Here is a 24,123-nt window from a genome sequence, read left to right on the forward strand (position 1 = left end):
AGAATTTGAGTAGGGGTGGTTGAAAAATACATAAGGGATACTTTTGATAATTTGAAAAATTAGTGTCGCGGTGTTCGCTATTTGTGAGTTAAAAAGAGGTTTCTTTTCATTTGTACTGGCCGTTATGGCACGCTGTCCCCGCGTTCACATAATAAATAATTTTTTTATATTTTAAAATATATTAAACATAAAAGTAAAATATATAAACCGAAGTACCACATTTAAAAAAAATAAGTAAATAAAAGAAAATTAACTTAGGTATATTATCAACATAAAAATTTTGGTTGTCGCGGTATAACAAATCATTGTTTATGAATGAAAAAAAAAATTTCTTTTTCATACTAACCATTGTGGCACGTCGTTCTTGAGTGCATAAAACAAATACATTATAAAAAAATTGGGATTTGGCACGGAAAGAAGACCGTTCTAAAGCTCGTTCTTTATTGGAACTCATGAGGAACGGGAAGTGGTCGATGATGTCATGATCCTCATTTTTTATGTTTAGTTGTTTTGGGATGGCCAAACTATTACCAAATGTGTTGCAAAATAACAGTTACAATTTTTATTCCTAAAATCAGTCCAATCTTGTAATGGTAAATAATTGAAACTCTTTTTGGAACACATTATTAAAATTAGGGATGGTCTTGAGTTGACCATTCCTATATATGAGACAATTGGTGTAAAAATTAATTATAGCTGGTAAATCTATTCCAAAATAAAGTACAATTCGTAACAGTTTAAGTACACGGCTGGTCAAATATTACAAAAATCATTTTTAGTATGAGTTTTACTTAAAACGAGATGTATTACAACAACCGTGACTAAATGAGTTACAATTTGGAAGGGTTTAACTGTAGTATTAATATTATATTACAAAATTCGTTTCAAAGATAGTACAATGGCTAAATTTAACGGATACGAAATCGTTCCTATATGTGGTCCTACCGTTACAGATTGTAAATTAACAGCTATTTATGTATTTCAAAGATCGTTCCAAATTTTTTTATATATATATTCCCCTCTTTTCATTAAATCTCACTATTTTCTTCTATTCTCTCTATTTCCTCAATCTCTCCAAATTTTCTTGAGATCTCACTGTCCAACTAATATTTTTATACTCTCATTCGTCAATCTCTCTCGAATTTTTATTGATATTTGAAGTTATTTTGATCAGGTAACAACTTTAACCCTTTATTTGTCAAATGGTCATATTTATACTTTTCTCAATTAAATTTAATGTTATAATTATGTGTGTGTGTGTGTGTATGTGTGTGCGTGTAGGACTCATCATGTTAAGAACCTACTGAGGAGGGCAGGTCTTACTCCGGAGTTTGAGAATGTTGTTATTGCATTTATAGAATGGGCCAAGTATATGGATGTTGAGAAAATTAAGTGTCATTATCGAAAGTGCGAAAATGAAGTATTCAAATCCCCGGACGAGGTAAATTTTAACTTGTATATAAAATATTTTATGTCGAAAAATTATAATTGGATTTCTCATGGCAAGGAGAGGGTTAGGAGTATTTTGAGGCCGTCATCGCCCACCTTCGCAGAAGGAGCAAACTCAAACTGCTCATGAGGAGGAGAGAACGAGTACGCACTGGGGTGGTGCCACATAGATAGATTGGGCGCGGAGGATAGTTTTCGATGCCACCGGGCCAGGTTTATGGTCTGATTATGACTAGGATAGTGCACCAGGTGATGGTTCGAGGTCCTGTCCTACTGATACCGGGCCTAGTTCATATTACGGCGGGCCCCTATGATTATGTGTTTGGGTTGGCCGATCGATTTCACGATGTAGTACATGATACCGAGCAGCCGATGTGGAAGGTTACACCCAATCTCAATTGGCATCTGTTGCTGAGTTGGTGGATTCAAGGCCGATGCTCATTTTTTGAGCGAACATATAATCGAATATCGCACTGGGCTTATAAGATATTGCTCCACGACCACACCCTGCCCCTGGATTACTATAGTACGAATAAGTTGATAAGAGATTTGAGTTTACCTGTTGAGAAGATTAATGCTTATAAGAATGATTGCATGTTGTACTGGAAGGACGATATTGATCTTTACTACTGCAAGTTTGGTGGAGAAACTAGGTATAAGCCGAACATTGTGCGAAATCCTAACCGCAAGAAGATTATGTATGCCATTCTTAGATACCTGCCGCTTACCCCTTGCATGTAGAGGTTGTATGCATCAACATCAACTGCCGAGTAAATGACGTGGCATGCCAACTATCAGATGAAGGAAGAATCCATATGCCATTCGTCTGATGTAGAGGCATGGAGGCATTTTGAGTGGACATATCCTAATTTTGCAGTGGAGCCCCGTAATGTTAGATTGTGTTTGTGCACGCATAGGTTCACACCGCACGGGCAGTACGGTCTTACGTATTCATGTTGGCCTGTTATACTTACACTGTACAATCTCCTAAATGAAATGTGCATGAGTTTTAAGTATATGTTCCTGATGATGGTGATCCCTGACCCTTCCAATCTGAAACGTCTCATCGATTGTTACTTAGAGCCGTTGATCGAGGAGTCGAAGAATTTATGGCATGTGGGTGTACTGACGCACAACAATGCAAAGAACGAGACATTCACGATACGTGCCACGTTTATGTGGATCGTGAACGATCTACCCCCCTATGAGATGGCGTCTGGATGGAGTAACACTGGTGTTATGGGGTGTCCAGTTTGTATGGAAGACGCACATGCATTCTATTTGCAGAACGGTAGAAAGATTGCTACTTTGACTAATATAGACAATTTCTCACCCCAAACCATCTATACCGTAGGAAAAGAAAGCATTCAATAAGAACCGAGAAGGTTGCATGTCCAAGATTGACGGGAAAACAGATCCGCGATTGGGTTGAAGAGTTTGGTAATATTTTGATAACAAAAACTGCGGCTTCTAATTGTTTGAAGAGTAAAAACGTGTGAATGATTATGTTTGAGGATCAAAATCGCAATTATCTCCAATTTTAAGTCTTGCATGCTAATTGCTAAACCAAACAAAGCCTTAGACTACCGAATGCCCTAATTACAATCTACTCCAAGTCTCCAACAAAAGCTCTTTTAAACCCCTAACTTTTCATCAATTTGACAAGCGAAGGAGCTGAGGAAAAATTGGCATTGAGTTCGACCACTGATGGCGAATGCCCCGCCGTCCACCCTTCTAGATGAGGCCCTCGACGGCAAAGGCGCCGCCGTTTTCTCCACTTCCCCGGCCGCCGGCGGAAGGATGATCCTGGTGGAGGACTGCGTGGAGACTAGCGGAGCGTTCGTGGTTCACCACTTACTGAAGCGCTGTCTCTCCCCTCACTCCTCCGACGTCGTCGTTTTCCTTTCCTTCGCTAACCCTTTCTCCCACTACGATCGCATCCTCCGTAAAATGGTAACTTTTTTCTTCTCTCTGTATGCCAAATTATGCTAAATTATAAATTAAGTTTCTCTGTCGCCATCATTCAATCAAGGATTCTTGAATTTTGCATAAATTTGACATGTAATGTTACGGTTATCATATTATTAAGCTCTGAAATCAAAGAAGTTGTTCGATTTGACAGGGTTGCAACTTAAGTGTCCAACGAGATAATAAGAGATTGATGTTCTTGGACATGCTCATGTTGGAGCGCCTTGGTGAGGATATCATGATTCGTTGTTTATTCTTTGTGCATTTTCCGTGGTGTCTATGTTCGTTCGGGTGTTTATACTGCCTACTGTGATGGCTTTCTGTGTTATCATTACATGCTAGTTTGTGACGTTTTAAACTATGTAAGATCATGTAGCACAGCTGCTAATTCCAGTGTGGGGCAGAAAAGAAGAAAGGGATGACACAGTATGTTTTATATTGATTGTCCCGAGCTGTATAAGAATCATGTGCAAGCTGTCAAGATTTGTTAGGTCAATTTTATGACAAAATAATTCATGTTGCGCTGTGAATAGGTAGAGATCGAGGAAAAACAAGCGAGGATGTATTTATTGCATTGTTTGGAGAGATTCAGAAAGCAGTAGAACTTTCTCTATCGCATGCAGGCAGACAGCATATTACTGTAATAATTGACGATGTCTCTCTTATGGAAGTTGATGCTAATGGCTCGTCGAACCTTGTCCTGGATTTTCTGCATTACTGTTCCAGTTTAACAGCACAATTCGTATGTTATCGTACCATCGTGCATTACTCTATTTTGTTTTTTCTTCCGTTTTGTGCTGCCAATGTTGTGAAAATGCTTTTACTGTCTGTTCTTAAGCAGGGTTGTTCACTTATCACCCTTAACCATGATGATGTGTATTCAAATGAGGATCGACCTGGTCTGCTTTTAAAGTTGGAATACCTTGCAGATGTAGTGATAAAGGTTGAGCCCTTTTCTACTGGTCTAGCAACTGATGTCCATGGACAGGTATAATACTTCAAACTCCTAGAAAATTGTTCTTTTTCATCCAAATAATTATCTTTTAGTTGCTATGTGGAACTTAAAATTTTAAAGCATCATGATAGTTCGATGAATTTTAAGCTATTAGAGGGTTCTCATACCCTGTGAACGTAAAGAATATTCCTAAGCTCCTCAAAAGTTGAAATGTTTACTCACTTGTGATAAAATTCTGTTGGCAAGGAAAAACTAATTTGTGATACAGGCACTAGAGTCTAGACTAGATGTGTTGTATTCAACTTTTGCTGAACATTTTCAGATATGGGAGCATGTCACATTATCTGCATGGACTGAGTTCTTGGAATCTACAAATTTATTTCATTTTGCTTACATCCTATTGTGTGAAAATCTGAATGGTTCCTATTTTTTGTCAATGGCAGTTGACCGTTTCAAACAAAGGAATTCACGATGGGTCTGGCAAGTCAAGAAACAAGGTTCATAATTTCCACTTCAGGATTAAGGATAGCAGCGTCGAGTATTTCTATCCTGGAAGCAAGACATGAAATGGTTAAGAAAACAACTTCATGAATCAGAGGGAAATGCCACAGTCATGGGGTGCATTGAGATCGCAGAATGACGTTTGTCGCTGGGCACAATGAACATGTTTCATCAGACATGATCCAGAAGAGGTTTGTTGATGATTGTTCCAGTGTTAAGACCACCACAGTATCTGGAAATGTCATCAGTCCTTCCTGTTTCTCATTTTCCCAAAAATTTCCTATCTATTAAACACAGGCACTTTTGGTGTATGTGCGATAGGATTCAGTTGTTGCTATCTCAACACTGTGTGTTTATTAGGATGTTGGCTTCATTAGGATTCTCCTGTTTTCAAGTAAAAACAGCAGCTTCAGTTTTTAGCTTTTTAGGACGTATACTGATGTCATAACATCGTACCTCTGATGTGATGATTAATATTTTGTTTCGGAAGCACCTACCTTGTCGCGTTAAACGAATTAATATACTTTACTAATTCCATATGTAAGGGATAATGGGAGAATTACACTTTTAGTTCTCTAAGTATATCACTGATTCGTCTTTAATCCTCAAATAATTAAGGATGCCAGTTCTAGTTCTCAAATGGTGCATTTTTCATCATTGTGCAGTTAAATATAAGGGTTAATTACAACTACTCCTCTTGAGGTTTGGCATAATTATGTTAATACTAATCGTTGTCTGTAAAATTATACATACCCACTTCAAAATGAAAAATAATTATATAGCCCTTATATGGTGAAGTGAACTAATACTTAACGTTTATTGAATGTTTTTCAAGTATTTGTAAAAATGTAAAAAAAAATTAGGGCGAGTTAAAATAAATAATCCATAGCGAATATTGGTCCATTTAAAAATATTTTTAAAAAATTCTAAAAAATATATATAATTTTAATTGATAATCAAAATATTTTAAAAAAATTCTAAAAATATATATAATTTTAATTGATAATCTAAAATGATATTTTGGTCCATTTTACCACACAAATTAAATGAAAACTTAACGGAAGCTAACAGAATGGGCTTATTGTTAAACGAACGTTAAAATCAGGGAGATATTTGTAATTTTTCAAACAATGATGAGATATTTAATATTATGTTAAATCTCATGAGAGGTGGCTGTAATTTACTGTAAATATAATGGAAAACCTACTTCAAGAGAAAAAAACTATAATTTCTCACTTAAAACCTAACCCTCTTCAAGATTTAAGAAAAAATTGCAAAATATTGGACACCGAGCTTCTGAATCTACCTGAGAATGGGTAGAATATTTACTACTAGAAGAGAGCTTGAACTTGTTTTCTTAGGTTTTTCTTTGCCAATACTTTCCATTCTTGCCTTGCAATGTCTAAAAATGAATGGTTTCTTCCCAAAAAGGGCCACTTTTAATGTGAAAAACGGTAGTTTTTTTTCTCTCAAAGGTACTTGAACACATGAGTTTTCCATTATATTTGACATAAGATGACGGGAATAACTAATACCGTAAAAAAAAATGCACTATTTAAGGATTAAAACTGTCGCTTTGATTGTTTGACAACCAAAAACGAATTAATGGTATAAATTTGAGGACTAAAAGTGTAATTCTCCCACGGAGTAATAGATCATAATGTTTAGATTCATAATTACTAATCATGGTTAGTACTTGGTGGTTATGCACAGTTTACAACACTGATGAGGAGCAAAACGAGGTCCTCCTGCAGGGAGTGGACATGAACAATGGTAAGGAGGAGAACAAGAAATATCTGCCCATAAAATAGGATGAAACAGACAATGAACAACTCACTTACATGGGATGCTAAAAACACAAATATGTTCTACAATGTATACTGGTCTATGACATGCGAAATCGTTTACCCTAAAACAAGATATCGTCAGCTCTCCTAAAGAACAACAAATACAAAAATGACATAAATCATGTTACATTTTCATATGCTTATATTGTCAAGACAAGCAGCTACACCACCATGCTCAACCTATAAATATAGAAGACCACCTTATAGAACTCACAATCCTGCTAAAAAGAATAAAGTACATTCAAGTGCCTACTTCTGCAACTATTATTATGTATTAGGAGAAGAATTTTCCTCAGGTGTTTCAATATGCATGTGATAGTCACATGCAAAGAATAACTTCCTTATATAGAGAGAGAATCTTGCCAGAGCTATGTCTCAATCAAGCAGCAGCTGTTCTTTTGTCATCATGATCATCAAGGTTCAAAGCGTGGAGCAACTTTTGCCATGATTCTGGAATTCCTCCGGGAAGATCGAATTCCAACAGCTTTCCACGGCTTCGGTAGAATTCTTCGACAGGTCGACTCTGCCATTTCAATATTTGAGAATATTACACGTGAAATCTATATCTTCTCAACAAAAAACTCATACTCGCGACTACCAAGTTTGAAATGTTATCTCTCTTAACTATGTCACGACCTAGTCAGCCATTCAGAGGTAAAAATCGACCTTTTTCTAAACAGATAAGAACTTCACCTCCTATTGCCCCCCCTGCCTACCCTCACCCCAAAAGAGGGAAAAAGTGCTTTCTGAAAGAACCTGAATCCACCCCAACAAAAGAGGAAAAAAGTGCTTTCTGAAAGAACCTTAACCACTAGACGGCAAGAGATCTGGCACAGAGGCCGAGGTGATGATAGATTCTCTCAAGTCCTAAGCCATGCATAGATGAGTAAGAAAAGCAATGAAAGAGAGAAACTCATTAATATAGATACGTAATCATACCAACAGGCCAAAAGTTTCACAAGTAAATTTTTTAATTGTATTGTATATTCTCAGATATCGTATCAAATACCGCAATGATGTAAATATTCCACGATATTATTTGATAGAGACGATTAATGATGTACGCCAGAATTTGCTGAATGTTTCAAATGCTGCAACTTGTGATGTACTTACAATGTGCGTATTCATTCGCACCTGATAGTTGGTAATAATCTCCTAATGTCAAATGATATTTGTCAGTTTTTGGATATAGTCTTAATCTAGAGAAAGAATTTTAGCCCCAACAGATTGGAAGAAAGAAAACTAATCCAGAAAACTGGAGAAGATGGAACCTTTAACAAGAAGAATTACCATGTCATTATAAACTCGCAGACGTTCTTTAACAACTTCTTCAGTGTCATCAGATCGTGTAATTAATTTTGATTCACACTGTGGAGGAGGAAGAAGGGGAGGCATGTACATTCTTGGCCTTCCATCTTCACTCTTGATGTCAATGCAGGCAACATTGTAGTTCCCTCCACACTCACTGCAAATTCTTCTTCCAAGGCATTTTGCGATCAACGCTTCTTCTCGAAGTTTCAGATTGATTACCAAGTCAATATCAGTCACTCCCTCCAAGATTTCCTGCATTGTCATACCAGGGAGGAAAATATAACAACAAGAAAACTGTTCTTTTGTACCGTAACAAGCAACCACCGAGAAGCAAAAAATGCTTCAAGAAGCAGTGGCAAAATGGAGGGAGAAGTAGAAGTAATGATACAGCTAAATTATAGTAATTAGTTAGTCATTGGTAGAGAGTTGTGGTAAAGATGCACATGGAAGACCCTAGGAGGACCACAGGACATCTCTTGATCTGTCCATTACAGAGAGAAACCACCAATATAGTAGGTCCTCGGGTAAAGAAGATATTTTGATATTCTGAATGGAGTCTTATGTGGATAAATATGGAGTATAGCTTCAAACAACAAAGAGCACACTACATCTCTAGTGCAGAATTGTCCACCTTACAGATAGAATTAGTTAGTGGCTGATCAGAACATGGTTGACAGCCACATGAAAAATGTGCTCAAACATACTTAGATTGACTTGATAAAGGGTGACATTTCTGGGCAGAAGCCACCAATCTATGGAAGCTATCAGTACATGCATAAGATAAATCAGATGGAAAAGGAATTGCCCCAAAACTGCTTTTGCTAGCTTCTCTTTTCCTATAAAGGTAAACAGTAAGAAAGGTTGAATTCGTTTACAAAAATTCTCATGATTATGTATGATTTGTGTGCATATCGTGTTTAATTATCAGAACAATCAATGTAGTTAGAACATACTAGCCACCAGAAGCATGAGTAGAAGAGGAGAAGACCCAGCGAGAGACAGAGCACGCTGGGGGTTGGGGTGGGGGGGAAGAGAGAACATAGCTGTTCATAAAAGAGTTCTGAGTTCTCAATTTTTCATCCCAGAGATCTTGAATTATTTTTTGAATTAGCAACCAACGGAAGACCGAAAAATAATGGAACAAGTTTGTCAGGATACAATAAATTTGATGCCAAATCTGGGTTAATTACAAAAGGAAAATCTACTTCTCACACTGGACTACGTTGTAAAGCTTACACTACAGCAAGCCAGCTGAACTTGTAGAATATCCCTGATAAATAACACTCTGTCATCAGGCTGACAATTATGAAAATATGAAAAAGCTATTGCTTACCGCCTGTCTTACTGTCCGAGGAAAGCCATCAAGAATAAATCCCGTTTCACCCTTAGCCTGCGCATCTTCTAGACGCTTGGATAGAAGATCTATAATAATCTCATCTGAAATTAATTTTCCCTGGTTAACAATGTCCGCAAGCTGCACAAGTAAAGACAACAAACACAAGGAATGACAAAATGGAAAAGAACAATACAATAAAAAAGGGACAAGAAACAATGACATAATCTGCATAATGACAGAAGTGAGTGCTAAGTTGATATTAACACATAGACAAGGATTCTCGAACACAAATTTTAACCTGGAATTTCAAATATCATGATAAAGGGACTGCCAAAAAAAATGTCAGAGAGTACATTACAGGCTAATAATTCTTTGTTCTCCCACCATAGCAAACTATCAACTCCCACAATAATGATTCACAAACTTACCCTTGGATAAAGAAAAACTGTCCCCGGCGCTACTTATCACCACAGACACCCACTTAATGAATCAAAAAATGGAACAACTAATTCAAATCCAATACAAAAAAATTAATACTATCAAGAACTAAGAAAATGCTAACACACTGAAACTAGTTTAGCAGAGTGACCTGAGAAGAAAGGGGTCCACGAGAAGATAGCTCCTGGCGCACAAGATCGCCGGTAGCGATGTGGGGCACGCCAAGTAGGCTTGATAGCCGGGCAGCGTAGGTGCCCTTGCCGACTCCGGGGCAGCCCAGGAAAACCCACTGGACACTTCTGCCCTTCCCCTTTGAATTTTCAACAGGAAGGGCTGAAGACAGAGCTGACGAAGCTCTCCGAAGGCCAGCCTCGGTAGATTCCGTGCAGAAATTTCGAAGCGATGCGGCACTTCTGCACATAATAAGGCGGTTCAAAACCGCCATTGATGATCAAAGGAGAGAGACAGAGAGAGAATACGTAAATACTGGCAAATCTTGACAGAAATTGTGGAGACTCTTGTCTGATTTTAGCTATGATTCATAATCAGAGGGTGGGGATTGTAGTTATTGCGAAGGTTGACGAAAGGGAAGCAGCTGAAATTGAGCCACGCGAAAAGGCAAGAACAAGGAACTGTAGTATGAAATAAGCACGTGGGTTCCCGGGGTGGGGTAGGGTGGGGTGGGGTAGGGTGGGCGGGGTACTCTTTTGTTCAGGTCAAATCTAGTGACTGATTTGTGTCACCGGGGGGGAGGGGTTAATAAATAAATAAATAAATAAAGGATAAACTGTATAAAATTCCTTTTGTGTTTAGCTAAACATTATTAAAAATATAAATAAAATGTTATGTACATGAATGGTGGTAGACACGCAATGATTATTCGATTTTGCATGTGAATAATAAATCGGCCTAAAGGAAGATTTGTTGTCTATCATGTTATTTTCATTAGTATTTAATCATTGCAATAAGATATCACTTACAAGTTAATATTTTGTCCAAAAATAGAATATTAATGGAGGACTCGATATCTTGAAGGTTGTTGTACCATTACTTGAATTTATAACTGTGATTTTATATTTTGATTCAAAGACTTATGTGAGCTTATTTTTTATTATTATACTTTGTTCTCTATTAGCAATGGTTCCTACTAATATTACTGCCAACATCAACTCCATCCCCATGCTAAATGGCTTGGTTTGTTCTGAGATTAATTTAGCTTTGATGCGTAAACACACATGGTGGATAGATTCTGATGCAACCACCCACATCAGTGTGTCTATGCAGGATTGCTTGAGTTGCCGAATGCCCAATGATACATCTATGTGGGTGATGGCAAGGCGGTTCAAGTATAGGCAATAGGAAAATTTTTATTGTTGTTGAAAGTCGGATTTTACTTGCATCTTGATGACACATTTATCATACCTTTTTTTAGATAAAATGTGATTTATGTTTCTAATTTGGACAAATCTGGTTATTCTTGTTATTTGAAAATGAAAATTTTAGCTTATTTCTTGATTTAAAGTTGGTTGGTTCCGATTCTTTATCTGCTTACGATAGTCTTTATTCCCTAGATACAATTGCCTCTTTTAACGAATATCTGCATTTAAGTATCCGAGGTGTAAAGAGAAAATTAACCAATGAGAATTCTGCATCGTTGTCACAAGAGATTAGGTCACATCTCCAGACGGAGAGTTAAGAGACTTGTGTCAGACAGAATTCTTGAACCTATTGATTCTACAGATGTTGATGTATGTGTTAATTGTATTAAGAGGAACCAAACTAATATGAGGGATATGAAGCTAATAGGGCTATGGACGTATTGGAACTTATAAATATGGATATTTGTCGATCATTTTTGAGTGTTGCTTGGAATAGTCAACAATACTTTATAATGTTCCTAGATGATTTTTCTAGATGTGGCTACATTTATCTCACTCATAGGAAATCACAGTCTTTGGACGTATTCAAAGTTTTAAGGCTGAAGTTAAAAATCAACTAGACAAAAGATTTAAAAAAAGTGTCAGATTTGACCGTGGTGGTGATTAGTATGGTAGATATGACGGTTCATGAGAACAACGTCCAGGACCATTTGCTAAATTCCTAGAGGAATGCGGTATCGTCCCACAGTACACCACGTCGGCTTCACCCACCATGAATGGTATTACTGAAAGACGAAACAAAATGCTAAAAAACATAGTAAGGAGTATAATATCTAACTATATCCAAACTATACCCGTTTTTACACTTTGGCATCTGAACTTTCTTTTGTGTCAAGTTGACACAAAAAAAGTTCAGATGCCAAAGTGGTCATAATTCGGATGGCAAAATGTGATTAACTGTACAAATAAAATATCTAATTTTTTTATATTTGGTATTTTATATATAGAATTGAATACATGCAAAATTATTTAAAAATTTCCCTATATTATTATAATTTTCTATTAATAATGTATTACATATAAATAAATAAATAACAAAAAATAGAGCGGGGCGGGTTCGGGGTGGGTCCGGTACAAAGTTCGTAACCCGCCACAAACCCGATAATATGAGTACCAAATGGGCCGCGTTTGAGGCCCCGTTTACAATTGCGATCCCTAAATATAAGCCTTGTTGTCTCGATTGGCCGAGTCCGAACATAGCACAAGAGGACTATGATCAGACATTCGAAGAAATTGAGGCAACATAGCGCTGTTGGTGCCACACGGAAAATTAAACCAAGCTTCATTTCCCATCATTCTATCCAATCGTTTCCACAAACTCGTATCCCCATGACTGCAATTATGCCGCGATAATTGGAGATTGATCGCAGACAAGGTCGTGATTTGTGCTGCAACCAACTTTCACGAAATTGCATCATACAGGCAGTGATTTCCTCTTACTCACCCCATACCTTACTAGAATTCTTACACAACTGAAGTCACCCATAAGTATCCAAGCTGCTTCTTAGCATACTCCTCAAGTTCAGACCATAGCTCCCATCTCGTGGCAAGACATAACCCACAGCCACTTAATGGTCCTGTTTGTTCAGACCTCTGACATTCCATGAACCAACATTAATCATTAAGTGAATAGTTATATAATTACTATTACATCCATTAGTGGATCTGAAAAACGAATTAAACTATTAGATATTCGATTAAAATAAATTGGTAAAAGTTTATTTGAATTCGATTTATTAAAATTAGCAAATGAAATTTGAACAAAAAAAATTTTGTTGTATAAGCTTTTGAGGTCAACCTAAACTCGATTCAATCGGTGTAAAAGAATAAAATATATTTAAAAGTATCAAATTACTCCAACTCAATTCATATTTGATTCAATTAAAATTCGTTTGAGCTCTATTAAATTAATAATCAAATCAAATTCGAACTCGAACTTTCACAATCGATTTTGAATAATCATACATTCGACTCAACTCGAATTATTTACCTATAAGAGAACATATGCAAAGAATTCGACCTGAGACTACTCCAGCCCACCCATCCTAACACGGGCTGACGCGGGTAGCAACCGGGTGACTAACAGACGAATTTAACGAACCCAAAAGTCCAAAGCACCTCACATTCACAAGGAGTAATGGCCACCTTCAACATAAGCTATCATCACAGTATAATCCATTACAACGTTAATAATTCTCGTCATCTCTGTCCGATATTACAGTCCCTCTCCTTCAAGAAACCACTGATTTTCCCCAGGAAGAAGCTCCACAATAGAGTAGTATCAGCAATGGCTTCTGGGTTTGTTCTTTTTTGTTTTTGGGTGAATGAGTTTTCACAAAAAGAGAAGAAAAATCCCTTGTTTTTCCACTTTTTGGGGTAGAAGAATTGATGGGTTTTATTTTCTTGGAAAAAATGCTCTTTCTTTGGCTGCAGAAGTGTGAAAGAAACCCTTCCACCTGCTCTTGATTCCTCTTCAGACCCACCAGCAATCTTCGATGGAACCCCCAAGTAAGTCCTCTTAAGGTTAATTTTTGCTTCAAATTCATTTGGGCTTTTTCTTGATTGTGAGAAATGAATTATTTTCATGTGAAGTTTGCTTTATTTCTTGTTATTCTGATTGAGTTTCTTCATTTTAGGCTGTATATATCTTACTCTTGCCCATATGCTCAACGTGTGTGGATTACGAGGAATTGTAAGGTTGTCTTGATTGATTGTTTTCTTGTTTAACATAGTATTTTGTTGTCTTAGAATATCTGATTAGAGCATTCTTAATGAGTATAAGGTTTATGGGAGGATTTTCTTTGCGTACAGGGACTGCAAGAAACCATAAAATTGGTACCTATTGATCTTAAGAACAGGCCCGCCTGGTACAAGGAGAAGGTGTACCCTGAAAATAAGGTAGAAATAATGTGAATGGAAGTAACCAATCATCAAAGAATTTCAGTATAATTAGGTTTCATGGGAGTGGAATGGAATGAATCTAATTTACTGCTGAAAATAATTTGCTTTTTACATTCAAGGCACCCTAAAAACAAGAAATCTGATGTTGGTTCGCTTGATCCGATGATCTCATTTTATACGTTTTCTTCTCTAGGTGCCGTCGCTAGAACACAATAACGAAGTTAAGGGGGAGAGTCTCGACTTGATCCGGTATATAGATAGTAACTTTGAAGGGCCTTTGCTTTTCCCTGATGTAAGTTTCTTTGTATCATTATCATGCATTTCCTAACTGCTTATTCCGGGAGCTGAAGTGTTCATCGGTCGTAGGATCCTGCCAAGAGAGAGTTTGGGGAAGAGTTGCTTGACTATACGGGATCCTTCTACAAAGCAGTAACTACTTCTTTCAAGGAAAGCAAAATGGATGAAGCTGGTAAGTTTTGACTCTTATACCCTGACGTGATGTTGATACAATTTGGGGATAATTACATTTACACCGGGTTGAACCATGGTCTCGTAAACAACCCATGTCTTTTGTGTAATTACATAACTACCCATGACAACCAAAAAATAAGAATAGATTGTGTATGTTGTTGACATTTCTGGGGGTTCCAAAAAGCACGGGTGGTTGTGTAAATGATATTGATGTTTTTTGTGGATGTACGTGTAAATTTTCAAAAGGCAGGGGTTGATTTAAGTATATAGACCATAGGTCAGTATGTAGATGTAATTACTCCAATTTGTTGTCAGGGGCAAATTCAGTAATTGACAATATTTTACAGGTGCCTTTAGTTATATATAGTTGATGAGTGGCGGTCTATTGTAGTGGTAGAAAAATGCTATGCTAGTAAGAAAAACATGATCATTTTTAGAACGATGTAAATTTGTCTTATTATTGTGTTTGATTTTCCTTTCTTTTGCTAAAAATAGGGAAAAATGCAATTTACCCCCTTGTGTGATAAAAGATAGAGCAAATACCCCCCTACACCCGACGGTGCACTACACGTGCCCCTCTTGCATTTGGGCATAATTTTTAACCAAAATTAAATATTATTTATATATATATTTAATTTAATATATTACTACATATATATTTATAATACATATATATTAGTTATAAATATAATATATATATATATATTCTCTCTCTTCTTATAGACGGAGAGTTGTCACTGCCGCCTACATCTCCCTCGCTTTGCACCGGCACCGACCACAACCCCCTCCCCTCTCGCTTCCGCTGCCCCCTCCCCCATCCCTCGTCCTTCCTGTCGCCACCCCTTCAGCCGCATCCTCCTCCTCCTCCCCCCTAGTTTCACGAAGCGCCTTCCGCAATGCGGGGAAAGGGGCATTGTGTGGCTAGCAGTCCGCAGTAAACGACTACTTCCGCCAATAGCAACACCAAAACCAAACTCCCGTCGACACTAGCACAGTGCGCCGACAAGAATAGCAACAGAGTTCGCAACAGCAACAACAACAGTAAGCAAGGTGCTGTAGGAAAACAGTAAATTGAGCACGCGATTCAGAATTTATGTCAAGGGTGCCGAGTGCGCAGGCGGCCCTTGACACCTGGCCATGCCTTCTCTCCCTCTGCCCAAATTCGCGTACTCCTCCCTCCCCCTCGCCACCCCATCTCCCTCCACTAGCTAACTCCTCAACCCAGATATGCCCCTTCCCCACTAGCAGTCACCTCCCCACCGGCATCTCTTTCTCTCTATCTCTCTCTATATATATAGACTATATATAGAAGTACACATATATAAATAGTTCTTATTATAAAAGTATAAATATATATATTCAAATCTAATTATATATAATATTTATTTTTATTTATTTAAATTTAAACATTAGTTTGAATTAGATAATATCTACATTGTTGATTTATTAGCTAAAAAATTGGACCTTAGAATGATCAAGATCCAACGGCTATCAAATAAGGTATTTTAAATTTTAAATTAAAAAATAAGAAGCGAGTGCAATGCACAAAACATGTCGGGGGGGGGGGGTGGGGGGGTGGTTAAATTGGTGTTTTATTTTTCATAGGGTGGTCATTAAACCACTGAAAATATGTAACTCTGGTGCTGGTTCCCGCAGTTTCTGCTTTCGATCACATTGAGACTGCTCTTTCCAAATTCGACGAAGGGCCCTTTTTTCTTGGCAAGTTCAGTTTGGTAAGTGAAATATTGTGTTGCTTCCATAGTTAATTACTTCACCAGCATTGTACCATCTTCTATCTCAATTGAGTATTAAGTTGATGTCTACCAACTCAGTAAGCTTTCATCAAACATTTGCGGTTTTTTGGAATTTTATTGGAGATTTGAAATTGCTCGACTGTAACGACACTGTTGCGTTTAATTCAGGTGGATGTCGCCTACATTCCTTTTGTCGAACGATTTCAGGCCTTCTTATCCGAAGTGAAGAATTATGACATCACAAGAGGGAGGCCGAGACTTGCAGTTTGGATTGAGGTTTGGCGAAAATAACTTTTATCTCTTTCTATGTAGTTCTTTATTAGGGTTCTGCTGGCAACAAGGATTGAGGACTAGAGTAACTAATACATACGAGACTAAGAGGGTGTTTGGCTAAGCTTATAAGCTCCTAAAAACATCTTATAAGATGTCAGATAGCTTATAAGTTCCAATAAAGTGTTTGGTTAATTTTTTTTAAAATGTTTATAAGATCTCAAAAGAAGATGTTTTGGATCTTATCAGCTCTTTAAAAAAAAGTTAATTTTCCTAACTTTTTTTATAAGATCTTATAAGCTATATAAAATTAATATGTCATAACACAAAATATTCCTATTCATCGCTCACACACTCTACTCACTCTCTTTCTCTCTCTCACACACACACACACTCCTCTCTCTCTCTCTCTCACACACACACTCTTTCTCTTTCTACGATTTAAAAAACTTTTTTTACTATTTAATTTTCTAACATTCAAAAAAGAGAATACTCAATTATTTAATAATAAATTATTATAATTAAATAAAAATAATTTGGAATTGATGTTATTACTGAAAAATATAAATTCAAGACATTATAAATTATACGACTAGAAATAATCATTGCATTAACAAAGAAAATATTAACTATATATCTATATTAATATTCGACTAGCATGAATGTACATATATATTATTTTTATTCAAAGTTTAGGTAATAATTCGTCATTTTTTAATTGTAAAAAGATTATCTATTAAATATTTATTTTGAATAAACCAATGTGTACTATTTATAAAAGCGTTTTAAATTTTTTTAAAGAAAAATATATCAAGAAATAACAACTTATTTGATTCTAACAGTATCATGCCCATTTTAGTCATTTTATCAATAAAAGACCTTATTATGCCAAACACCCTAACATCTTATAAGATGTTCTCACATCTTATAAGCTTTAACATCTTATTTTATCCAAACCCTTTAAGAGCTTATTTTTAGAATAAGATCCAACATCTTACAAGATGTAGGAGCTTATAAGATGTTTTAAAAAAGCTTAGCTGTACAAGATGTAGCAGCTTATTTATAAGATGTTTTAGGAGCTGGATCTTATTTTAAAATAAGCTCCTAAACGGATGAAAGCTGAGATAAGATGTTAAGACATGTTCGGCTTAATAAGCTCTTTATTTGGTAAAATGATTCAAAAGTTGGGTGAAGTTAAACTTTTTTTTAAGAGCTTGTAAAATAAAAAACATGTTTGTATAAGGCTATAACTCTTTTTTATTAAAAAAAATACCACATGAATTTTTGGAGCTCACAAGTTCTTAGAAGATTTTTTGAGAAGATTAGAAGCTTAGCCAAACATCGTTTTTAGTACATATAACCATAGTAAAGTGTCTATAAAGTCTACATGCCGCTGCAGCCTCTCGAACAGGTGATAGTGTTTAAAAAGTTGATGGGCTGTTGGTATTTTTTCTTCAGGGACATGAATTTTAACTTTTGAAGCCCCCCCCCCCCCCAACAAACATGGAAGAAGAGGAGAAATATTATCAGTAGTTACACTAACTACTGAACGAATATGATCAGTAATTTACAAGTGTTAGAAACAGCCTTGAATTGGTGGGTGACGTTTTTGCAGGAGATGAACAAAATTGAAGCATACAAACAAACTCAACGAGACCCAAAGGAGCATGTCGAAAGCTACAGAAAGCGTTTCTTGGTATATACCGTTTTCTTTTCAAATTACCTGTTATTTTCAACAGACCACATACAGAATGCTCACAGATCAATATCCTTTGATTTTTCACGTTTCTTGTGCAGACATCTTCCCTATGAATTCTTTGGGTGCTACCTCAGTTGAAAGCTGAAATCGTGTTGTCAAAAACTGCGGTGCAGCGCCTTGCTCATGGATTACGGAACATGGGATAGTAGTTTGAACATTGCATGTACTATGAATGAATTGCAGAGAGTGAGTTCCAGTTGATGCGGTTTTGCTGGTTATGTTAGCAAAAGACTCAGTATTGTGTCTGTGTAATGTACCTACCTACCTGTGAATGAATAATTCAAAAGTATTAATCTTGTTTCTTGTGTACATAACATTCTGAATAGTACTTGAGGTGAAATCTTTTGTACACGATTACTATACACTTCCAAATAGTATTCCATTTAATAAATTTATGACATTAATTTAATGTCATAAAAACAAAAAGAATCTCATAATTTATTACATTATTAGTTACTGTCAACTAGTTATCTTACAATCTTTTTGTGTAGCTTCTGAGAATAAATACAAGCATGATGCCGTATAATAATAAATCATATGTCTGCTCTATTTTATCTCATAGAATCTGTATACAATCCATTTTCATGCACTTTTCACAATAGTTTTGAATAAAAGTTTTATATTATGCTCTTGCTTATTAAACGTCGCATATTTTGCCTCCAGCGGATTCAACACATTAATTCTGGGCAGAGCAGCAAAGTGCCTAAGAGATAATCTTGTATCAGTTAAGGTAGAGAAGTTAAAGAAGACAACAGGTTATGAAGAGCAATCCAATTCCTTCCTTGTAGAAGTCAGATGTGGGAATATTGCAGAACTCTCCAAAATTCTAAGAGCATTGTACCAATCTATGCACACGACTTGGTCAATCTATTATTATCTGTATTATATATGTATGGCTTTTACAAGAAACAAATCTCTAATTTGTGCATGGCTTTACCTTTACTAGCCAAAATCTTCAACACACTAAAAATGAGGCTGTTCCCCGTATCGTTTTAGTTCTACCGAAGGCTGTGGGAAGCGGTTGCAGGAAATTGTGCTGCAGATGTCAATGACATGAATGAATTCAAGTATGGAGAGGTAGCGGAAGAGAATCCTGATGATGCTGCAGAAGAAGAGAAAAGTGGCACAGGGGCGACGACACCATGGCTTGGCATTTTCCAAGGCCAGTTTGACAATCCAGGCAACGCAACAGCTTCACCACTTATTCTTGTTGCTGCTGTTTCCTATCAGTCAAAAGTAATTTTTACCACCAACTGGAAAACCAAATCACATTTCTTTCATGATAGGCATGGCATTTTCTCTCACAGAGAATTGAAATGGTAATCGTGGAGCATTAAATCTACTCCTGATCCAAATTATATATCTTAAGAAACAATGTGCAAATTTACCATCAAAGGAAGAAAATGACGAAATGGAAAAACACGAGGAAAAATGAATGTTGCAGATATTGCTTCTTGCTTGGTAGCGGATAGCTAGTAACACATTTAACACGAGAAGAAGAAAACAAAAATTGATGCAGGACGTGGATAATAAAAGGAGTTCATTATCATGATAGTCCATCAAACAATGAACACACTCTATAATTGCAGCCCAGAGAGAGTTATACGAGCCTGCCATACATGTGGTTTACTGGCAAAAATAGAGTATGATAATCCTCTCCTAGATAGAAACTTGGTGCATACTTAGTAACATTTACAGTTTACTGTTTTGACAACATGTTTTCCTGAGCCCACATGGGAGCATGCATTGCTGACATTACCAGCCGTTGGTGTAGCAAATGTGAATTTGACAAATAAATTTGCAAACAATATCAGCAATAATCAGTCTAATTATACTATCTAGATCAATACCATCAGAACATGAGGACCATGCATATGTCCATGCATATGTTACTTTCTGATATTTAAGGAGAAGAGAAAATTGACGGAGGAATAATGCATTGGAGGCAGTCATTGGCTTAAGCCAGCAAGCACAATAACCAATCAATAAAGTTAACTCTCGAGGTTGCTTGTATGAACATAAGAAGGAATCTCTTGCAAGAGCAACAAAAAGGTGAGAAATAAAGTGATGTGATAGTAGTACCTTCAATCTCTTTGCATCAGGCAATTCGCTAGACGAACGAGGAAAGTGCATATTTGTGGTGGTGTCATTCTGTTGTGGACCATCTGAAGATAATGAAATTCCAAGGTTGAGATCAAGATTGCTGCTGCTACCTGCATCCATATGTCCACACATCAATACTTTCCGAGTCCTCTTTCGTTAGTTTATCACCAAGAATGAAACTAGCCAAATATGATTTATCATGTATACCTTCATCTCTGGAACTGAGATTCATTTCCCTATCATAGTTACTAGGCTCAAAGTTTGTGACGGCTTCTCTCCCGTTGCACTGGATGGCTGCTTTGTCATAAGCCCTGAACCAGAAAAATGGAAGCTTGTTGATGAGAAAAACTGACCAAAGAAAATCGATCTTACGAGCACTAATTCTTATTTAACCAGTATGAATTCATGATCACAAGGACCTTGCAGCTTCTACTTCGCTGTCGAATAACCCAAGATACATATACCTGCAATAAACCATTTATAATCTTATAGATAAAGAGGGTTCCTCTCTCCATTAATTAACCATTCTAAACTTGTGGTCCGGAATCATAAAACATAGTATCAATCATGATTGATGAAGACATACATTTTAGAAACACCAGCTATAATCGATCAAACCACTGTTAGTGGATTTAGCAATTAAATTACCAAATGGAAGTTCAAATGATAGTCTTACTTCTTTCCAAGGAATTGACCCATTCGTGCTTCCCAACGACCGCATTTGTGCAGGGTTACTCCTCTGTACTTTGAGCTTCCTCGAGCGAACCCAGTGCTTTGGCGGCGAAGAATGTGAACGAATTCTTCCTTTGTCAAGTTCTTCATCTGCAAATCAACACCTGTGTAAAGTTCACTGGCTTACAAAGAAAATTTGCACAGTAATCTCTGGCTCCAAACCTGTTTCATGTCCTCATCATAATCACTGATAGTGAAATTGATGTCAGCATCAATTCCGCGAAACTTGATTGCAGCGCGATCGTATGCCCTGAATGAACAAAATAACTGGATTTGTACGAACTTCCCGGAGGAGGACTAACATCAATAAGAACTTAACCCAAAAAAGGCACCAAGAATATTTATTGCAACTCAAATTCTTACCTAGCAGCAGCATGAGCTGTGTCAAATCCTCCTGAAAAGAAACCAAAAGCAGTTATTAGAACATGAGAATTACTGACTAAATCCAACTTCCATGAATACAAATTTTCACAAACGATCACAAGAATTAGATAAAATGGCTAGACGAAAAGGCAAATTTCAAATTGTTCTTACCCAAATAGACTTGTTTACCACAATCCCTGCAAGAAACGCCAAGATCCAGTTAAAACTCACAAAACAGAATGACAAAACACAAAGTACCACCTGAATTCATCTGATCGATTAACCTATCTATGAATGACCAACCCATCAAGATTTAATGCTCCGATAGAGAAATCTCATAGTACAAAATATATGCCGATTAATCACTCAAAACTTACTTAACCCAACAAACACTGACTATATTTTCCATACTTATAAATGCTAGCAACATTTTGTGTAGCCGTAGAAAGCACCAAACACACACACACACACACATGCATGCAACACAAAAGGGACTCTACACATAGCACTCTATATGTATGTATATGTATGTATAGACGAACCAGATATGGGATTCCCATCTTCCAGTTCTCCGGTAAAAGGTAACCCCTCGATACTGCGAACTCCGGGAGCGGGGGCCACGCCTGCTCTTCTTAACCTGAGGCTGCGGCATCTGATTATTCGCAGACATCTCCGCCCTGCAAATTCCCAATTCTACCGCCGGCCCGCTACCTGAAACCTCCGGGACGGATAAATTCAACCAGTACTTAGCTTTGACCGCGGACGGAGGCGGAGACGCAGACGAAGCACCCATCGGAAAAAGCTGCAACTCGCTACTGGTATTATTAGCAACATCATTATTAACGTCATCGTCCATCATCATCACGTTCTTGTTGAGGATTGAGAAATTGAGAGTGGACAGCGGGTTCTTGCCCGTGGAGCTGTTGCAGTCGACCTCATCGGCGGCGGCTAAAGCGGCATTGTTGGTGGTGGATGTGGTGGTGGAAGCCACGGAATCCGCTGTGCCCGTGTTGCGGCGGTCGGCTTCATCGTCGCAGGAAGTTGAGTCGACTGAGAAAACGGCATCAACATTCAGATCCAACATCTCACCCTCCACTGCGTGTTTGTGGGCGGAACAAGAAAACAAAAGAACAGTTATATGTATATTAACCGTGTCCTTTATGCAGATGTATATGTATATACTTCTAGCTAGGTAGTTGCAGATATTTTTCTCATGACAGAGCTAAGTCACATGAAGGAGATGAACACTGTAGAGAGAGAGAGAGACAGAGACAGAGAAAGAGAGAGATTACAGAATATGTGTATATATCTATACACTTATACCCAAGAACAAGAACCCGCACGCAAAAATCGAGGGAGAAGGTGGGTTGTGGGAATAGATACAAGGGCTGTATGTATATGCTGAGAGAGAGAGGGGCAAGTTGGGGTTTCAGAGTATGTGAAAAAGGAAGTCAGAAGAGTTGCATTTCAAGGCTGGGGGTGGTTACTTTGGGGTGACAGAGAATGAAATTTTCTCATGAAAATTTTATGATTTTTTGGAGAAAGAAGAAGAAGAACCAAGAAATATAGAGAGAGAAAGGAAGGAGAGAGAAAGATGATGATGGTGATGATGAAGATGATGAATAGAATAGTGATTGATTGGTAATGTAAAAGTAGCAGTAAACTGTGGGAAGGATATGAATATATATATATATATATATATATATAAATGGTTGTTGTGCAGCTTCTTCCCTCTCCAACTTGTGCAACTTCCCCATTCCCCCTTCTTTGCTTTTCATTTTCATTTTTATTTGGATAGTTATAGTGTAATTATAAGTAAGTATTTTGTAATTTAAAAAATTATATTTATTATTTTTAAAATTTATTTTTATGAAATAAATAAATTTCTTTATTAATTAAAATTTATTTAATTTGCTCATATTAACAGTAAAATTAAATAAAAATTGATATTTATCATTGATTGACTTATTACTAACTTATTATTGATCAAATAGTTTTTCAAACTAAAACTACCCTTATAATGCTAAAAATACATCTCCTCACGTGTATTAACGCATGAAGACATATGAGAATAATTTGATTATAAGAAGATTTATTTGGCTTGCAATAAGTCAATCGAGATTAAATATAGATTTTTTTTGTCAATATCAACAAATTCAGTGAATTTTAACTAACGAATTGACTAATTTGTTAGAAGGAATCAAATTTCTTGGGTGCTAGATGTATTTTTTAAACCACATGAGATCTATGTGTAATTACATTAAATAAAAGTGTTTCTAAATGCAATTTTTGCTTATACTTCTCTTAAATTAAGCTAAAATAATCTAAATATTGTATGCTTGTGAGGAACTGTTTATTGCAAATTTAAGATATTTGTGTAAATAAATTGATATTTTCATAACTTTTGTGTCATCTACCAATTTTTTTATCAAACACTTGTGCGTTACTTTTTTCTATTTATAACTATTACTTTCAAATACTCTTAATTTTTAGTTCTTAATCACTTATCAGTTTCTTTTTTTTCAA

At 36.6% G+C, this 24,123-nt stretch overlaps 4 protein-coding genes across 6 annotated transcripts; 2 read left to right on the forward strand and 2 right to left on the reverse strand.

Annotated features, from left to right (window-relative positions):
- Positions 1–3,054: 3,054 nt before the first annotated feature.
- On the forward strand, positions 3,055–5,365 carry ELP6 (elongator protein 6). 2 transcript variants are annotated; one of them, XM_011078717.3, is made up of 5 exons: positions 3,055–3,402; positions 3,572–3,644; positions 3,951–4,159; positions 4,256–4,405; positions 4,816–5,365. In XM_011078717.3, exons 1-5 carry the CDS (start codon positions 3,157–3,159, stop codon positions 4,936–4,938), a joined length of 801 nt encoding a protein of 266 aa, XP_011077019.1. In that variant the 5' UTR covers positions 3,055–3,156; the 3' UTR covers positions 4,939–5,365. The 2 variants fall into 2 exon arrangements, with proteins under 2 accessions (XP_011077019.1, XP_011077020.1); XM_011078718.3 differs by having other exon boundaries at positions 3,060–3,402; positions 4,259–4,405.
- A 1,286-nt stretch (positions 5,366–6,651) lies between these two features.
- LOC105161128 (putative adenylate kinase 6, chloroplastic) lies at positions 6,652–10,418 on the reverse strand. Its single transcript, XM_011078719.3, has 4 exons — positions 9,957–10,418; positions 9,365–9,505; positions 8,011–8,283; positions 6,652–7,243 (listed from the first exon to the last, which is right to left on the reverse strand). Exons 1-4 carry the CDS (start codon positions 10,248–10,250, stop codon positions 7,100–7,102), a joined length of 852 nt encoding a protein of 283 aa, XP_011077021.1. The 5' UTR covers positions 10,251–10,418; the 3' UTR covers positions 6,652–7,099.
- Positions 10,419–13,285: 2,867 nt separating this feature from the next.
- LOC105161129 (glutathione S-transferase L1) lies at positions 13,286–18,759 on the forward strand. Its single transcript, XM_011078721.3, has 10 exons — positions 13,286–13,542; positions 13,678–13,752; positions 13,881–13,941; positions 14,056–14,142; positions 14,339–14,437; positions 14,512–14,614; positions 16,273–16,349; positions 16,539–16,646; positions 18,256–18,336; positions 18,438–18,759. Exons 1-10 carry the CDS (start codon positions 13,382–13,384, stop codon positions 18,450–18,452), a joined length of 867 nt encoding a protein of 288 aa, XP_011077023.2. The 5' UTR covers positions 13,286–13,381; the 3' UTR covers positions 18,453–18,759.
- A 396-nt stretch (positions 18,760–19,155) lies between these two features.
- On the reverse strand, positions 19,156–23,257 carry LOC105161130 (floral homeotic protein APETALA 2). Of its 2 annotated transcripts, XM_020693139.2 has the most exons (9): positions 22,140–23,257; positions 21,769–21,794; positions 21,598–21,628; positions 21,397–21,484; positions 21,179–21,324; positions 20,922–20,966; positions 20,710–20,813; positions 20,482–20,612; positions 19,156–19,622 (listed from the first exon to the last, which is right to left on the reverse strand). In XM_020693139.2, the coding sequence occupies exons 1-9, from the start codon at positions 22,679–22,681 to the stop codon at positions 19,398–19,400; spliced, it is 1,338 nt and encodes a 445-aa protein (XP_020548798.1). In that variant the 5' UTR covers positions 22,682–23,257; the 3' UTR covers positions 19,156–19,397. The 2 variants fall into 2 exon arrangements, with proteins under 2 accessions (XP_020548798.1, XP_011077024.1); XM_011078722.3 differs by lacking the exon at positions 20,922–20,966 and having other exon boundaries at positions 22,140–23,255.
- Between the last annotated feature and the right edge of the window lie 866 nt (positions 23,258–24,123).

This window comes from Sesamum indicum, linkage group LG4 (genome assembly GCF_026168435.1).
Source record: "Sesamum indicum cultivar Baizhima isolate 11 linkage group LG4, ASM2616843v1, whole genome shotgun sequence".
In the NCBI taxonomy this organism is placed as follows: Eukaryota; Viridiplantae; Streptophyta; class Magnoliopsida; order Lamiales; family Pedaliaceae; genus Sesamum; species Sesamum indicum.